Source organism: Salarias fasciatus, chromosome 5 (genome assembly GCF_902148845.1).
Source record: "Salarias fasciatus chromosome 5, fSalaFa1.1, whole genome shotgun sequence".
Classification (NCBI taxonomy): domain Eukaryota; kingdom Metazoa; phylum Chordata; class Actinopteri; order Blenniiformes; family Blenniidae; genus Salarias; species Salarias fasciatus.
This window is the reverse complement of record NC_043749.1, coordinates 11,444,309-11,461,687: the sequence shown is the minus strand read 5'-3', so window position 1 is coordinate 11,461,687 and position 17,379 is coordinate 11,444,309. Positions and strand designations below refer to the sequence as shown.

Here is a 17,379-nt window from a genome sequence, read left to right as displayed (position 1 = left end):
CCTATTACCATATTACCTCCAAACCTGCAAACAGAAATACATCCTTCATCCAACTTTATCTAGTTCAGGGTCACTGGAGCTGATCCCTGCTCAAAGAACAGGCAGGGTACATCCTGGGCAGGTCACCAGCCCATCACAGGGAGAGACAAGTATTTACACCTATGGGTATTTTAGGATCATCAATTAACCTCGCTTGCATGCTTCTGGACGGCCGGAGGAAACCAGAGCACCTGGAGGAAACCCAGACGAGACCCCGTAACCTGGGATTCAAAGACATGATGCTTGCCTCACCATGAGGTGGAGCAACAACCACCAGTGGCAACTGGCCGACCGAGAATGATAGGATAGGAGATCATTACGGGTGTACATTATTTTTTTTTAATTCCAAATGTAATTTCTTTACATATTTAAAACAGGGTTTTATTGATTTATTCACCCTGTAGTTTACAAGGTAAAGTCACTGAGAGCTGGTTCTCATTTGCAGTAACAACCAGGTCAAGTGTAACTTATATCCAGACACTTCAGTACAATCTACATAATTCCATGTTGTCCTATATGGTCCTCTTTACACTCCATCGTAGTGGCGCGCCTCTTGCGTTGCCTATTTACAACTAGTGTTCCATTTCATGTGCTCAGCTGGGATGTCTCTGCCACAAGGGGGCACTGCTGGAACAGCCAACAGCTCTGAGTGTGAAAATGTGGAACCTAATAATAAGTTACTCGTTTCCAATTTTGTTCTAAATTTGGGATTAATATGCTATTAATATTTTGTATAACAATGCCTTAAGGAGTTAATATCGGCGTTAAAACATTACTATTTCATAGAGCACCGTTATCCAGCTCTTTATGTTAAATTACTGAAACTGACTAAAGAAGCTGCATCCACAGCTCCACTACTTCCTGAATTTAATTCACCTCCTTTATTTCCTGCCTTACATTATTGGACAAACTGATTAATCCAGGTGAGTTTGACTATTATTGTTGTCACTAACAGCTCAGACACAGTTGGATTAAACCATTTGTCCAATAATGTAAGACAGGAAATGAAGGAACTGCACGGAGGTGAGGAAGTAGTAGGGCTGTACATAAAGCTCATAAAGCCCAACCGTTGACCACTATGACTCAAAAATTGGAAAACATTGTTGTGTTATGCACTGCTTCAATAGAAGTAGATCAAAAAGTAAACATTGCATTTCACCACACTTGTGATTATTGATGAAATGAAGCAGTGATTTGAAGAGCTTCCTTTGAAGGACACATTAAACGACAAAGACGTGACTCATTCGGAGTTACATATGGGTGCACGGCCCTCACACTGAGTTACATAAGCAGTCTGAAGCCGAATTAGCTGGCAGTCCTCCAAGATCACAAGGTGCTGGCTGGAGCTCAGCTGTCAGGGGTTGATACTGAGGGCAGAATCTACTGCTGCTCCTCTTGAAATGGATGGTTGTCAAGGGAGGAAGTCTGCACCTCACAGGATTGTGGGGCTTTAATGCTGGCCTATTTTTAAACCCACATCGGTTACGTTCTACACATGACTGAAGAGTGAAAATGTGTTACACACACACACACACACACTCACACACACACTTACACAGACAGGCACGCGTGTAAGCACATGCACACACACACGGGCGCCTCTAAGTTGACGTGACCAAACGTTTGCATTATGGAGCTAAATTTACGTTATCTCCAGCTCAGCTGATTCAACAGTGTACGATGGTCAAATGCTGATGAACCTGCAGATTCGTTTTTGCAGACTTGCATCTGAAGAATTTGATCCATGCACGTGGTTTCCTGTGTCCCCTAAAAGTGCCGGATTGTCTTCAAGAAAGGCTGCAGATTTTGCCTCTGATGTCTGATTTCACAAAACATTCAAATGAGGACAAAGACAAGCTGACACACCCACTCTCACAATATAAACCTTCCAAAATAAAAAGCGATGGGTGTTGCCCCAAGCCTGCTCGACACCTCCTGAGAAAGTGTCTGGTTTTGTCTGGCATGTGTGTTTCTAATTTTAACCACCTCAGAGAAGTCAAATCATTGTAACACCTCCAACACGCGGGGCAAACAGACCCAGACCATGCCGTACGTGCACCTAGAGCACGCCGCCAGACCCGAGGACGGCCCAGCATCTCAGCCCAGAGAAAACCACACCCCCAGCCCAGGAGGCAAGACAGGAAGAAAGCAGAAAAAGCCCACCCCGGGCAGGAGAAGCCAGCAGGAGAAGAAGTGGCACAGGGCCCCAAACCATCAGGCCACTAGGCAGGACATGATCCTTCTGGGTCACAACAGCCAAGGCCCCACCAACCACTGGCAGGAATAGAAGGAAGAAAAGCACATGTGCTACTGGTATAAGATTGCCCAGACATCAACGGGTCTTCACAGATCCTTGTCCAAAACATTTCAGCTTGTACACACAGCCAAAGTGGATCTGAATAATTATCTGAGAGCCCACCTGATTGCAATGAGAGCTAATTACTGGGCTTCTTTACAAGCAGCCCAATGATTACCTCTCATTGCAATCAGGTGTGTTCCAACTGGGAGAGGGGTAAAACATGCAGGACACTGGGCCTCGAGGACCAGGGTTCAGAAACATCATCCTGCTCTATGTAACACTTTTCCACCACTTGAGCGGTCCCCAAAGTGCCTCACTCTGTTAATCATGTTAACCTATTCAAACACCAATGGAGGCAGCTGCCATGCAAGCTTCATTGATTAGGAATAGTTTGGGGTTCAGTGTCCTGCTCAAAGATACATGGACATGTGGACAGTTGACCTGAGCTTAAGGCAACAGGTGATTGATATTTTTTGTAACGACCAACAGTCTTAGGAGGTTTCCTTTTTTCTCTTCCTTTCATTGAGTTGCAGTAAGCCAAATGTATTTAATTGTGTGTCTGCTATAGCTTATTCTATTAATTTATTCTGCTTTTATTTTCATACATTAATTTCAAAGCTTGACAAGAAGAACCATCAAATAAAAGCGCAAAACGCGACTGTTCCCACAGCGTGAGGCTAAACTTACCTGAACTGAACTTTCAGTCCTCCGTCGCAGTTCCGCTTTTACTTTGAAACTTTGAGGAAACGGAAGAGGTTTGGCCAGGTCCACCTGGTTTGACGCAGGTGAGCGCGTGCGTGCAGGTGACGTGACGTCATGGTGGCATGAAGGGAAAAAAAAGTGCGGCTCCTTTTTTCCAGTCGTCAGTGCGTGCGTCTGCACTTCCTGCTGGGAAAAGGCCGACCACTGTGAGTAGCCGCCGTTTTTCTAATTATCACCCGTTTCAGCAGACTTTCGTCACATGGTTTAGTTCACAAAAAAACTAAAGTGAGTTCCGCTTGTTTTGCAAGAAACTGAGCCGATTACACAATGTTAAAGAGCTGTGAACGTTTAAAGATGTTTCTCTGGTATAGAATGTGAGGATATGAGAGAAATATATATATATCTCTTAAAATATGAAAGTCATTTTTGTTTTCAGTTCTCATTTCTATGTAGCTCTGTGAAAGAGTTTCATGAGTCACAGAAACGTTGATGAACTCTTTTCTACTAGTTGTTTAAATGTTCTTTTAGATGACAGATTATAATCTGGCTGGGCTCTCATGACAAGCAGCAGTGGATAGATTACAGGGAAATCCAGGCCCAAAAAATCATCCATGGGGGAATTTTTCATTGTCCTTCACAACAGTTTTCTCCAGAGGGACTTTCTACAATGCCACTGACAAAGTTTAGAAAAAGGATGTTTTATATTAAATGCCTCTCTGGTTAAAAGTGGTTGAATAAAAACTAGATGGAAGAAAAAGCATAGACCTGAAACGTTCTGTGTTTATCGTACTGTAACGTAACAGTTGGCCGAGGCTCTTTCCTCTTTCATTTTTAGGCTACAAAACTGCTCCACTGGCTCTCAAGCTGAAAGATGGTGTGCTTCCCTTTGACTTTCACTTCTCTTTTTTTGTGCTACTTCCTTGTCTTCAGCACGTATCACTACAACAAACTCTACATGCTCAGATCAGTGGATTAGCCTTCATTTTCCCTCCAGAGTGGGGACAGACTTCTTAATGTGACTTTATTCAAAGATAATCCTTATGATTTCCTTGCAGTAAATGGATTCTGGACAATAACAGGAAGGAGACGACTCTTGATAGAGTTTCTGATAAGGACTCAGGAGGAACTGTTGGAGCGAAGTATGCACACAAGCTAACAAAGAGGTGAGTAATCATCAATATCAAAAATATAAATGAAGCATGGCTGACAGTATGTGGACACTGCAAACACACTGAGCACCAACACACACCTGCTGTCTTGCCCCTCTTCTGCAGTAAACTGGCAGTGACAACCATGTGGGGCTTTTTTTTCTTGGTAAATTGACAAGACAGGGAAAACAAAAAAAAAACAAACAAATTAAACTCACAGACATGCCAAAGAAATATTTTCCGCATACAGAAAATAAAACTGAAAGTTAACAGACATAGTGCATTTAGTTGTTAATTCTCCTCAAAACATTGCCAGTTACTTTGCTAATGAGCCACCTGTCAGTGTTGTCCTCGGCTATATATAAATGTACAGCCCAGTGTTTATCAGCCAGTGTTCATGGTTACACATGTGATTTTCTGTCTGTTTTGGCTGGATACTGTAGTAATTAAGCTGGTAATTCATACAAATGTATCTGTACCATACCAAGGCAAATCGTTATTAATGCCTGATTATATGATTTTTTTTTTTTTTTTTGTCATTAAGAACTTGCGGCTCTGATTTGTCAGAACTACTGATAAAATATTAATTCCAACTGTTTTTAATCTTACAAGAGTTTTTTTTTTTTTTTTATTGGTTTTCTCCTGTGTAAACACCTGCTGACCTGGAGGTTGAATTTCATTGAATAGAGTATCATATGAACATGCTGCATGTATTCATTTGTGATTTATGATAGATCCAGAAACAGCAAGAACGCATTTAGCAGCTCTGGGTGGCAGCACGAAATATATAGGAATAATTAAACATCAGATAACCAGTGAACAGTGTCGCTCAGTGTGATTTCCTCTGATGTTTACTATTAGCAGGTTCCTGAGCCCGCACAATGGAGGAGGCTTACAGGGAACTGTACCAGCAGTTCATTCACCTGAGGTCCCTTTGTATGAAACAGGCTGCCATGTTGCACCAGCTCACAACAGCCCTGCAGAAGCAGCAAGGTCTGTGCGTGCCTGCAGCGTGTTGCTCATAAACGAGCCTGTCGTGATGCACTGAACGCCAGCAGTCCTCTTCCTGCAGGTGCTTCCGTTCCCACTGCAGATGTGAGTGAACTCATGTCCATCCCGGTCCAGTGTTCCAAAGCGATGCCGGTTTACCCCCATGAAGCTCCTCAGCCAGGACCGCCGGCGGCTCAGACGCCTGCAGAACAGTGTGGCTTTGATCGTTTTTCAAGGAACGTGGGGATTTTCTCCGACGTCCTTGCTGAAGATATGTCCAAGCTGCGTGTGGATATTCCTCTGCAGAGAAAGGAGGGCATGAAGGTGGATCCGAAATCTCCATTTCTACTCTCCCTGGACTCCTTGAAAAGCCATGGAGCCTTGAGCAGTGAATCTAAACATCAGAAACAAAGTCCGACTCATGAGGAGAGCACTCTCCCCAGACGACAGGTTTGAGTCGTCCCTGCTGTGTTCTCCGGTCCTCCACTCTGCCTCTGCTCTCCTCCATGTCCTTCTCAAACCAACTCCTCCTTTGTCTTCATGCCAGATGCCGGTGACGGACGGTCCCTCCCCGGGTGGCGTCGGTGGTCGTGGTGACCATTTCTGCCCGTCTGGCGGCGTGCTGATGTCGGACGTGGCGCTGCAGTCTCACGTGTGTGAATTCTGCGAGGCCGTCTTTCCAGGAGACACCACGACCAGAGGAGAGTTCCTCCGGCATCTCTACACTCACGTCACCTAGTCCCATCTTGTCCCATGATGCTGCAGTGAACTCTCCTTTGTCATCATTTTAATTGCAACTTTTTAAAGTTTTTTTTTTTTTTACCTGATTGAATAAATCTTTTCAATCAATGAAGGAATGTTCAAATGTTTAAACTTACATCAAGTGTGAAGCTCAGACTGTCAGGACGGAGACGACTCATGTTGTTATCCGTCCACCCAATCATCTTTATTATGGCTTCCTCTAAAGGGCTTAAAGATGAACTTTTGATGTTTACACGAGCTAAGAATTTTTTTGTTTGTTTTTTACATATTTTTTTTACATTCATATTCATGAAAAACTACTCCTGTGAAATCTGTGGAAAAACTCTCTCTGTGATCACAATTGACTGTCTAGTTTTTGGAAAATGTTCCATCCAGCAATGGATGCGAACTCTAAACATACATTGGATGCTCCTGGAAATCATTACTGATTACTGCCATGTTTGTGAGATATTGAAGTTTACTCCTGGTTATGGACGGTTCGGTATGCAAGTCATACATAATATGATGTGCAGACAACATTCACCTCAACTGTATTTGTCAGTAATATTCTGAGTTGTTTTGAAGGTTAGAGAGTAATAAACTTCACATGCAACTCATAACTTTGTGTCTGAGCTTAATCCATCCTTTTTGTCGAGCTTTGACCTCGACGCATCACCAGACGGCAAACACTTGTTCGTACACAGATGGGCAATGTGCAGATGTCAGTTCACTCAATAATATAAACGTCTTTAGATGGTGGGAGGAATTAACTGCTCTTGTCCGAGTGTGCCTCTGCAGATTCTGGGATCTACATGTTTCATTTGAAGCTTTTAGATTCAACAGAGAATGTTCAGTGTGTGTGAGGTGCTGTACTGCCATGTGTCTATTGTCTCTGTGAGGTGCTGACTGGAGGTCAGACTCCGTGGTCCTGACAGCTGTTTTAGTCCCTCGCTGAGTTTTCACAACCTTACTCAGAATGGCTGGTTGACAGGGGAATATGAAGAAGCAGAATTCCACTTTTAAATGTGTTTCGCTCTCCTGTCAGCCACTACTGTTTGATGAATGAAACCTGACTATCGGGAGAGGAACCAAGCACGTGTGGGAAGAACATGCAAACTGCACTCAAAAGGGCTCACGAGCCCAGATTTGAATTTTTTAAAGCATCTTCTAGAGATTTCTATTGAAAAATATGCAATAATAAAATTAACTTATCTAGAGTCTAGACCTAACAATAATAAGCACATTGCATAAGACTCTGGAGCTCCACACTAATAGTTGTTTGATAGGTTGTATGTGAATTAGATATGCCACATTTCTGAAACATTTGTGAGTTAAGCAGCAAACAAAAATTGTTAGGAAATATTGTCAGAATATCAGGAACTGTAACTACTTTGTACAAAAATGTGTTTGTTGTGAAGGATTTCAAAAGGCCCTTTTAAGTTGATGATATTATATTAAGCTGATTACTTGGTTTCCTGTTTTCATTGTTTTTTTTTTAATGATCATTCTGTTGCTGCAGGATGAGAAAAGAATCCTGGCTAAGAATAGACACAAAGATTTGATGCCTCAATTAGTTGCACTGACAGCTGACTGATGATGGCGGCTCTTTTTATGATCTGTTTTCACATTCACCAAGACCAACTCGGATACAATTAGTTTTGAATAAAAGTTTTTTTTTTTTTTTTTGGGGGGGTCAAATCTCTGACCAGGTTTCCATTGAAGTGTTGTACACTATAAGAATGTTGAGACGCCTTTTGTTTCAGCCCCACACTGGAGGCCACCTTTGGTTTCCTCCTACATTCATTTCAAGAGTTGCCCCTCTTCTACATCTAAAGCTCTCTGGCGCCCCCGAGAGGAGGCTTGTACCACCCTCTGACAGCCATCCTTGGACCGTCTGATGAAGCAGACCCTGGCTACTCTGAGATCTGGCTTGTGCTCCTGTGTCTTGGTGGTCCTCGCTGTCTCCAGGTTGCCCTGTGTGGATGAGAGCGGCTGACATCAGTGGTTCAGGTGAGTCATGCGAGCGCCGAGGCTCGACGCGGAGCATCAGCGCAACAAACAAGACGACAGCAGAGGTGTTGCTGTGTGTGTGACGCAGCTCCTGCAGCCTCTTCCACACATCAGAGCTGCCAAGATGCAAAAAAGAAAGAAAGAAAAAAAAAAGAAAAAGATTCTTGGTGGAAAACAATGCAACATGTTGAGGCTTTAATCAGTAAAATAACATTTATTGAGATGTAACAAAATAAATAATCTGTTTTGCAACATAATAAACGGAGGTTACTACTGCTCAAGAGACAGGCTGGTGGAACTGACGCACAGGAAGCTACCTCACTGACAAACACTGAGATTAGTTTACAGAAACCAAAGCGTTTTTATCAACATGAGGCGTCTCAATAAGTCTCGACACTTCTTTCTCTGGTCCACGTAAGCTGACATAACTCATAGGAGCTGCACTGGGTGGCCACTGGCTGCGAACTTCTGCATGTGTTTCTGTTTTATCGGAACCTTGCAAAGTAAAGAGACTCGTCATCCTCTTGTAAATCTCCAGTTAGAACAGAAGTGTAAGAAAAACTGAAGTGATATTCACCTTGTTATTCTGAAACTACAGTAAAGACACATCTCTACATTTTAAGTTTCTGTTACACCTGAAAAACCCATAAACACCTTTCTGAAAACGATGTAGTGACCTTTTTTCTTTTTTTAATTTGCTGCAACTTATTCTTAAAAGTCGTCTTCTCAGAGGCTGTACAGGTGGCACAACTTGTTGCACTTGTTTTCCGTCACTCGGCCTCAAAAAAGATGTTCTAAGTCGATTTTTCACACAGGTAAAAGAACTGCTCTAAAAAGAAGGCCTGAAACGTTTGGCCAGCTGAGATGTGAGCGAGCAGATGAAGACCTTTACATCTCTGACTGCTCAGACACGACGGGACATGAAGACGAAGCAGCAAAGGACGAAAGGCCTCAGATGTTGGTGTTGGTGTGCATGCTCACTGAAATCTAAACTAACACATGCCAAAAGTCTTCTTTTTTTCAACTATGACACAGATATCATTCATGACTGTGTAAACCGGAACGTCTATGACTGTTTCCTGAGGGCGAGGAGCTGCAGGGAGGAAATCATACTGTTAGCAAAGCACACTGTAGCTGGATAAGAGTCTCTATTAAAAAATAAAATAAAATAAAATCTCAATTTCCACGACTACGTTGTGTCACTCGGTGGAGAAAGCAAGTCCGTTTCCACAGTTGTCGAGTTGAGCTCACTTTATGTGCAGCTGGTGGCTCCTTCCACACTTTGTTCACAACAAAATCAGTGGGATTTCTGTCAGCTGACATCTGCAGGACATATTGTCAAAGATCTGCCCCTGTCCCTTCACGCTGATCGAATGTAAATCACATGGGAACATTTTGGGCTTCTTTCGCACCTTGAAGATTCAAAAGTCACTGTGGATTTGTGAGATTCGCTGCTGATAATTTCACCCATTCCACTGTTTTGATAGTGGACTGAAGAGTGTTCTTTCCATGAGAGGACAGTGAAACGCACGCAGTCCGAACAGGAAACGGCTGCAGCAGGATTTCACCGTCCGGCTCGAGCGCAGAGTTCTCCTGAAAACCCCTGAGGGTTTCATTTCCCCCGGTGGTTGGACTCGTCTTTGGTGACACAGGGGCTACTGCTCCTGCACACTGCTATGGAGCTCTGCCTCTCGGCTTTACTGTCGTGGTCTGTGGAGAGACGTGAAGTTCAAAATGAGACAAACCCATAAAAAAAAAAAAAAAAAAAAAAAACATCTCAAGGAGTTCATTTTGTTTTGTAGGATCACATGTTACGCCTTAAAATCACACACGACTCAGCTGAGAGCGACCAAGATGCAACTGGTGTTTTAAGACCTTTTGAAAAACTAGTTTGGGGGAATTCAGCAAGAAACTCTCCCACGTGGAGTGAAATCATCGCGGCTTCGGATGACCAACCCAAGCTGTTGGATAACAGGACGTCTCCAGGAACGCAGCTTAATGAGATCTTTTTTGGCAAGCGATGAGGCAAGTGACGAAGGCAGCAGATCATGAGAGCAGGACAGAAAATAAATCAAAGGATTGTATTTGGACTGATACACTGATACGTCTCATCAGATTGCAGATCTCTAAGAATAAGCACAACTGTGTGTATTATTGACACATCTGCATAAACAATTTACAGCAGCCTTGTTCAGTCTGAGGTCCAATTAGCACCCAGAGCACTTCATTTATATCTATTAGTCACTTCATTTACATCTATTAGTGCAACAATCCATCATTTATTGTCATTGCTGTTTTTAAAAATCCTTCCACTGAGACAATTTTGCAAAATGTAGCAATATATAAGAGTATACAGAATGGGAATATTAAAGTAAAAATAAATCATGAGCACATTTTTTTTAATACGACACAAAGACGTGGTTTATTTAAACAGTAGGAAATTTTTGTTGACAGTTTATTAGTAAAAATGTAAATGAAGGACTGAGAGGGACACAAATTGAGATAAAGTGAAAATAGAATAAAAGTTCTGACTATGGTGACGTTCAGAGGAAGTGAGAGAAAGTTATGATTAATGGTTTTTTTTTAAAAAAAAGGAAACTTGGATGAGTGAGAGATAAGAGAGGGAAAAAAACACAAAGTGAGGCAGATCGACGCCAGAGATAAAACATATGTCATTTTTTTTTTTTTTTTTTTTTTTTTTGTTATTTCCGCAGTCCTTTTGGTAGAGGGAGAACATGTAGAAAAAAAAGACTGTGCCATTTTCCTGCCCACAGGTTTTATTTTTGTACACTGTCGCTTGGTGAGTCAATGCAACGCCCCTCCAATTACCTCCTACTCCTTCGCCCCCACGCCCCATCCATCCCGCCCTTCAGCCCACACACCTAACACACTCTGACGTCAGCCGGCTGCCGAGGAGGAGGAGGGAGGGGGGGGGTTCTGATGCTGCCGCCCACAGAGAACTTCCTACCCCCCCCCTCCCCTCCCCTCCCTCACCGCCCCCTCATGTCTTTGCTGGCTTCCTTCTCCTCGCTTCATCTTCTCGACTGGCTATCACAGCCCAGAACAACTAACTTGCCCAGATCACTTGCTTTTCTTTTCTTTTTTTCTTTTTCCTTCTCTTTTATTTTTTGCGAGACGCTGTGATGCATCAGAAAAACTCTACAGCGTAACACCACCGCCACCGCCGTCGCCACTTCCCTATCTCTCTTTTTCTCTCCTCTGCCCCCCTTTTCTCGCTCTCTTCCTCTCCCCCCCTCCTTCTAGTTTTCCCCTCTAACTTCTATCCTCTCTAATTTACAGTCTGCTGAAGCTCAACAGCGCGTGGTGGGAGGCGTCGCCTCGGAGAGATTGTGACTCATAAGGGTTCAAACCGTGGAGCTATAAAATATTCATTGTTAGGAGAGGTTAGGGAGTCTCTGTCTGTCATTTTCAAAACAACCCCATCTCACCCCAGATCCCGGGAAAAGACGTTTTCATTTCCTTTTTGTTTATTTGCAGAGACTCAGATGAAAAGATTGATACCACTGCGACATTTTAACAATAAATCTTAAAAAAATGCCAGGAGCACAGCAGTTTAGCTCAGGAAGGGAAAAATCCTGAGCATGGATTTGTTTGATTGAGATGTATAAAGCAGGAAGAAGTGCCTTCTAAAGCTCACAAATTAACACGATTTAGAAAAAATTTTATAAAATTATGTAGAACTGCTTCCACTTCCACTCACATTTACCACACAGGTGTCAATCTGATGCTCTCACAAAGTAAACAAGCACATTTTCAAAACTCTGAGCTGCACAGACTTGAGCAAACACCACAAAATAGATACATGCTTTTTTTTTTGTTTTGTTTTGTTTTATTATTTTTGTAACTGTTTATGAAGCACACAACACTGATGAGTGTTTACTGGGAAAGTCACCTGTGGAGTGAGGACCTTCTGACCCCAGGCTGAGCTTCCCCGCCCGATCGTGTGACACCATCCGGGCCAGCCGCAGCCCCTCGTCCATGAGGGTCTGCTGTATGAGGTGGCGGCTCCAGCTGGCGGGGTTGGAGGCGTCGCCGTGGGGACGGGGCGACGGGGACTGGTTGCACTGTGAGCCCATGTCTGCCGGGACAGACACATGTGGGTTTAAATGCTGTTTTCCAACAGTTATTTATAGAAACGAGGTCTGGAGAAGATGATTCTTGCAAATAGGTACTTTGGAATTCTTTATTTATTTATTCTATTTTAATATGAATCTTTATTTTCGTGGCTTGAGGTTGTTTTTTTTTACCATGCGATGCGCCGTCCAGGCTTTCTGCGGATAGGCTGTCTTCGTCCGCTCGTTGACTCAAGCCTTCAGATCCCTCCACTCCGAGAAGCGATGACACACTCTCAGGCACCATCACCTAGAATACGCACGCATGACAAACACAGTCAGCCAAACGCTGAATAATCACAGTAAATGACTGAGAAACGACCGAAACTTTGACCCGGTGAGACTCATTGTGTGGCGAGCAGCGGCTCTGGAGCCTCACCTCATGTCTCGCTCTCTTCTGGGGTAATATGTTGTTCTCATCCGGATTCGACCTGCAGGAGGGTAAACAGTGTGAAGGCCTGAAGGTAACAGTGCATGTTTGTACTGCTACTTTTATTTGACTTGCAAAGACAGCCAGAAGGCGACGGCTGTCTTTTTAATCTTACTTCGTTTGGACCCCTTTGGAAAAACACCTCAAGAGGTTTATCAAGTAAATCAACCATTAACAAAAGTTAATTAAACAGACAAATATGTTTTATTTCACATCAATAATTGAGTGTGATTGCAGGACTTTGATACCTTTTTGTATGTTTTCTTGAATATCATCCAAAGTAAATGTTTTGTAGTAATACTACAACACAGCGTCAGTTGAATATTATGAGCACATATATCTGAAAATCTCACTCAAAAGTTACTCATTTAAAATTTGAGTTTTTAGTATTGGTTAAAAGTCCTCTCACTGATTGTTCGAAAGATGTAATATCCACCTTTATGAAATCAAAGAAATGTTTCGTACAGATCAATGCATTCACAGCATATTTGTGTTTTTCTGTCTTCCCGGTCAGCTTTTGAAGTAACACTACAGGTGTTTGAGTTTTATTCCCAGTGCGATCTGAACCAGGTTCATTCTGATAATAAAAGCACCGGTGAGCAAATGACTCATCCAAACCACCTGGTGCATGTGGAATGTCCTAAATATAAGCTTTGAAATGACTTCATTCACTTTTATTTCACATGTGGCTTCATATCATGCTCTACATTGTTTAAATGTCTCTGGAGGAGTGGATTAACCTTTTAGATTCATCAGGCATGACGTGTGTCTGTTATTGTGTGCTGGTGATGGAGCCACTTTCCTCTGCAGGCTGTGCTCTCACCTTGCGTGCTTCAGTGTGGAGGTGTAGGCACATTTTCTCGCCACCTGCCGAGCCAGGGAGAAGAGCTCCACCCGTCTGAGCAGAAGGGCATTGTCACGCATGCAGAACTGCGCTGCGGCTTCGTTGATGATCAGCTGAGGAGGAAACAAACAGTCAGCGATGAACTGGAAGGATTTTTGAGACATTTTGTTTCCAAGTTTGTGATTGAACCCGCCCTCTGGCTCACAAGATAAACTTTAATGAACATGTGACGCGGTTGACATCCAAACTCTTTTTACCTCATGATGTGTGAGCTGCTTGCCTTCTCTCCTCTTGGAGTCGAAGCGCCCGTAGATGAGACTGTACTTCCGGATCTCCTCCTCCTTGTTTGCATCCTGGGAGCCCATTCTGAAGATGTGCCCCACGGTCTTCGCCAGCTTCTTGTTCATCCTCAGCAAAGTCTTGACCTCGGTGGGATCCGACCGAGGCAGGGTCCTGAGGAGTCGTTCCACGCTCTCCACCACAGCCCTGGCCGTCTCGCCGTCCAGCTGTCCCCCGGGCCAGGCCGACATGGCCGCCGGGGTAAACGACGCGGAGGGGCTCGGAGATACGGAGGGACCGGGGGGGCCGGCCGGCAGCAGGGGCGGGCTGGGCGGCTCCTCCTCGATTCCGGAGGCCGAGGACAGGTTCCCGTTCCCGTCGGGCTCCGGGCTGAGCCAGTGCGGATCCATGGGCGACAGTTTCTCTCTGTAGTGAGCGTCGGGCGGCTGCGGGGACGCCTGGGAGCACGGGCTCCTCGGGCTCCCGCTGTGCATCGGCGTGAGACATGCTCGGTCCTCCCGTTCGCAGGGGGACCCCGGCTGGCCGTTGGTCACAGACTTCCTGGGCCCGCCGGCCGACCCGCTCGAGCCCGTCCCGTCGACTTTGAAGAGCGGGATGCCCCCCAGGGGGACGCTGGCCACCGGCTGGCTGAACAGGGCAGGGTTGGCCGCCCAGTCTCGGAGGGCCTTCTGCAGCCTACGCACATGCAGCGGCTTGGTGGCCATGCCAACTAGTGCCATGATCTCCAGAAATTCCTCCTCCGCGGCCTCGCAGAGCTGCTGCACGTCGTCCCCACCCTGCTGGATAAAGGTTTCATAATAGGCCAGCAGGTTGGCCCTCTGCAGCACCCGGTACAGTTGTAACTCCCCAAGCGTGCGTGGCAGAGACATGGCACGCTGCACTGGAAAGTTTAGGCAGGAGAAAGGAAACACATGAACCTGCAGGTGGAGAAACCCCTGTCCAAGTTATTCTTTTAAATAAAGACGAGATGAATCAGTATTGCTAAAGATGCAATTAATATATATATATATATATATATATATATATATATATATATATATATATATATATATATATATATATATATATATATATATATATATAAGCACATTAAAATATAATTCCAAAGTTATTGCACGCTTCAAAACAGTTCCTCCATAAAAACAATGTATTACAACCATTTCCAATGTGAGATCTTAAATGGCTGACTGAGTGTATCGATCTTACCTTCTGTAGGTCAGGCAGACGGGAAAACTCGCGTAATTACGCAGGGGTGGCTCTCCAATCACCGGCCGACGTTACCGCAGGCAAACTGATTAAAGAGATTAAAGAAAAATCAATCAAAAGATAAACAGCTTTTCGCTCGATCACTTGGAAGTAATCACACTGAAGACGCCAGGCTGCCACGAAATGGAAACAGTTGAGATTAGTGGCAGCATCTGAAAACAAAAGGCGACTCGGCGGAGCCAGATGTTGGAGGACAGAGAGGACAGGCTGTGCGGGGACGCGTCGCTCTTCCCTCCCTTATTACCTTCGAGCCTCGTCGCCGACAACAACGTTTCCCCGTCGCGGATCGGCGTAGTAAATCCCCCCTTTTGCGTATCGCACCTCGTCTGAAATCACTGGCAGAAATCCTCCTCCGGCGCACCGTATTGGTCGCTGGCTGCCTTTTTGCTGTCTGTGTGGGCTGGAGAATGACGGGGGCGGACTGCAGCACGCCATCTGACCGAAAAAGAGCCTTCCTCTCCCGGTAGAGAGGCGGCTTTCAAATTGGACATGTGGGTGGTGGTGGTGGGGGCTTGAAATTAACCCTCTACGTCTTCAAGTCCTTTTTTTTTTTGTGTGTGTGTGTGCAGAGGCTACTGGGGGGTTCCCACAGTTTCCCACCAACATTAAACACGCAGAGGACAAAGAGAAGTGACAGAGGTGGAGTGTTTGTTCCCTGTCTGTCATGTGGGAGGTCAGTGGTCGTGAAATATTCCGAGAGCAGCCCACAAAGTCCAACAGTTTTTCAATGATGCCATTATATTTATGTATGAACGTAAAGGGTCGTTCCACAAAAACAACGCTTATAGCAAATAAAATGATAATTGTCTGGAAAGTTCATGTTGCTTTTACCTTTTATCATCTCCACTGTGTTCATTTCAATGATCAGCACTGAAAACCAAAGCAAAAGGCGTTTTCCTAGATCTGCACTAGATTCTAGAAAGTCTGTTTTTCTTTAAATGTGCAAAAGTGTTTTTGGCAGGTTCAGAACAGGGAAGTCCTTGACTCCCAGTGATCTCTGGTGGCTCCAAAGGAATACAGCAGCTCTGCTTAACCAACACTGACACATGAGCAAACCGTCGAAATCAGCTGATAACTGTCTTGAATTGTATGAACATGAGAAAAACTGCCAAAGGTATGGTATGGATTATTTATTTATTTATTTATTTGAATATTATTTGTTTGGATATTTTTATATAACAGACTGTGAGACAAGGGTGCAATGGTCAGAAAGTCACCTTACACCTACTTCCAACTGGTCACACTAAGTTGACTGAAGGTTTGTCTGTATTTCACTGTGACAGGCAGGTTAAATGCTCAGGATGCGTCTAAATTTTAGTCTGGCTATGGTAAATCCCAGACTGTCGTTGCTTTCTGTTGTGCTGACCTCAGTTTCATTGTTGCAATATAGACCTCATATGTAAAGTTTGTCTGTCACATGGATACATGAACTATACTCAGGTATTTTACAATGAATTCAATGAAATCAGGTTAGTTATTTTAGGATAAATGCAATGAAACAAAAGCATAGCTTGAAATAAAAATATATTTGATATACTGTTAATCAAAGCACCTTGTTCATTTAATGTGTTTGAGACGGCCTATAGGGTTGTTTAAAACAAACCAAAGCAGGAACAGACCAAACCAATGGTGTGAATCCAGGATGGCCAGTGTCAATTCAACACTTAAAGAATTCTGTTTCAGGTAACATCTGGTCCCACTCAGTATTCAAGTAAACTTTGCTCCACTAGAGTTCATCTGCAGCTATGCTCTGTGTTGTTTCAAGCTGGGGCAGCAGGCTGAGGGTGGCAGACACCACCAGGCCCATCAGATTCATTCAGGCCAGTGACGTGGTGGGAGTGGAGAGGAAGGTGGTCTCAGGGGAGGATCTGGTCCAATCCGAGGTCCATCCTGAACAGTGTCTCTCACCCCTCCATGATGTCCTGCTCAACAGCAGGAACAAAGAATATGCAAACAAGATAGGGAGAAAAAACAACAAAGGTATCATTGCCAACATCGCAGACAAACTAAATTCTTAGAAAAATATCAAACAATATGGAAAAAAACTGTACTTGAAGTTTACCAGATTAAAAAATAAAAATAAAGTTTTATCAGGTAGACAAGGTACCTTTTCCATCAAAGTTGTTCATGTAAAAAATTATGTCACTTGAAGTAAAAGATATGCCCTAATTGATTTTCAGGAGAAAAAAAAAATCAGCTTTAGATTCAATTTCAGATCAAAAATAAATTGACAAGGGGACATTTTATTTTCTGCAGTTAAATTTTCAGTTGAATTAAAGATACAAGGATCTACATCAAACTTTTGTGTAGAAAATAATTAACAGGGTATATTGCTGGTGTAATTTTAAGGTGAGTTTCTTTTACTTCAGGAGCAATAGGAAGTTAAATATACAAAGAAAGAAAACTAAAGGGAGCTTGAATTATTTGATATTACTTATTTAATGTTATCTTGTCTTATCTGATTTTTTACTTCATAT

At 43.7% G+C, this 17,379-nt stretch overlaps 2 protein-coding genes across 5 annotated transcripts; one reads left to right on the top strand and one right to left on the bottom strand.

Annotated features, from left to right (window-relative positions):
• The first annotated feature begins 3,145 nt into the window (after positions 1-3,145).
• LOC115389093 (uncharacterized) lies at positions 3,146-6,531 on the top strand. Of its 2 annotated transcripts, none has more exons than XM_030092490.1 (5): positions 3,146-3,246; positions 4,096-4,203; positions 5,053-5,181; positions 5,261-5,628; positions 5,726-6,531. In XM_030092490.1, the coding sequence occupies exons 3-5, from the start codon at positions 5,070-5,072 to the stop codon at positions 5,915-5,917; spliced, it is 672 nt and encodes a 223-aa protein (XP_029948350.1). In that variant the 5' UTR covers positions 3,146-3,246; positions 4,096-4,203; positions 5,053-5,069; the 3' UTR covers positions 5,918-6,531. The 2 variants fall into 2 exon arrangements, with proteins under 2 accessions (XP_029948350.1, XP_029948349.1); XM_030092489.1 differs by having other exon boundaries at positions 5,050-5,181.
• A 2,707-nt stretch (positions 6,532-9,238) lies between these two features.
• On the bottom strand, positions 9,239-15,432 carry nab2 (NGFI-A binding protein 2 (EGR1 binding protein 2)). 3 transcript variants are annotated; one of them, XM_030092488.1, is made up of 8 exons: positions 15,224-15,432; positions 14,843-14,927; positions 13,594-14,553; positions 13,316-13,449; positions 12,442-12,493; positions 12,198-12,312; positions 11,843-12,028; positions 9,239-9,639 (listed from the first exon to the last, which is right to left on the bottom strand). In XM_030092488.1, the coding sequence occupies exons 3-8, from the start codon at positions 14,503-14,505 to the stop codon at positions 9,542-9,544; spliced, it is 1,497 nt and encodes a 498-aa protein (XP_029948348.1). In that variant the 5' UTR covers positions 14,506-14,553; positions 14,843-14,927; positions 15,224-15,432; the 3' UTR covers positions 9,239-9,541. The 3 variants fall into 3 exon arrangements, with proteins under 3 accessions (XP_029948348.1, XP_029948346.1, XP_029948347.1); XM_030092486.1 differs by having other exon boundaries at positions 15,147-15,284; XM_030092487.1 differs by having other exon boundaries at positions 13,594-14,516; positions 15,147-15,284.
• Between the last annotated feature and the right edge of the window lie 1,947 nt (positions 15,433-17,379).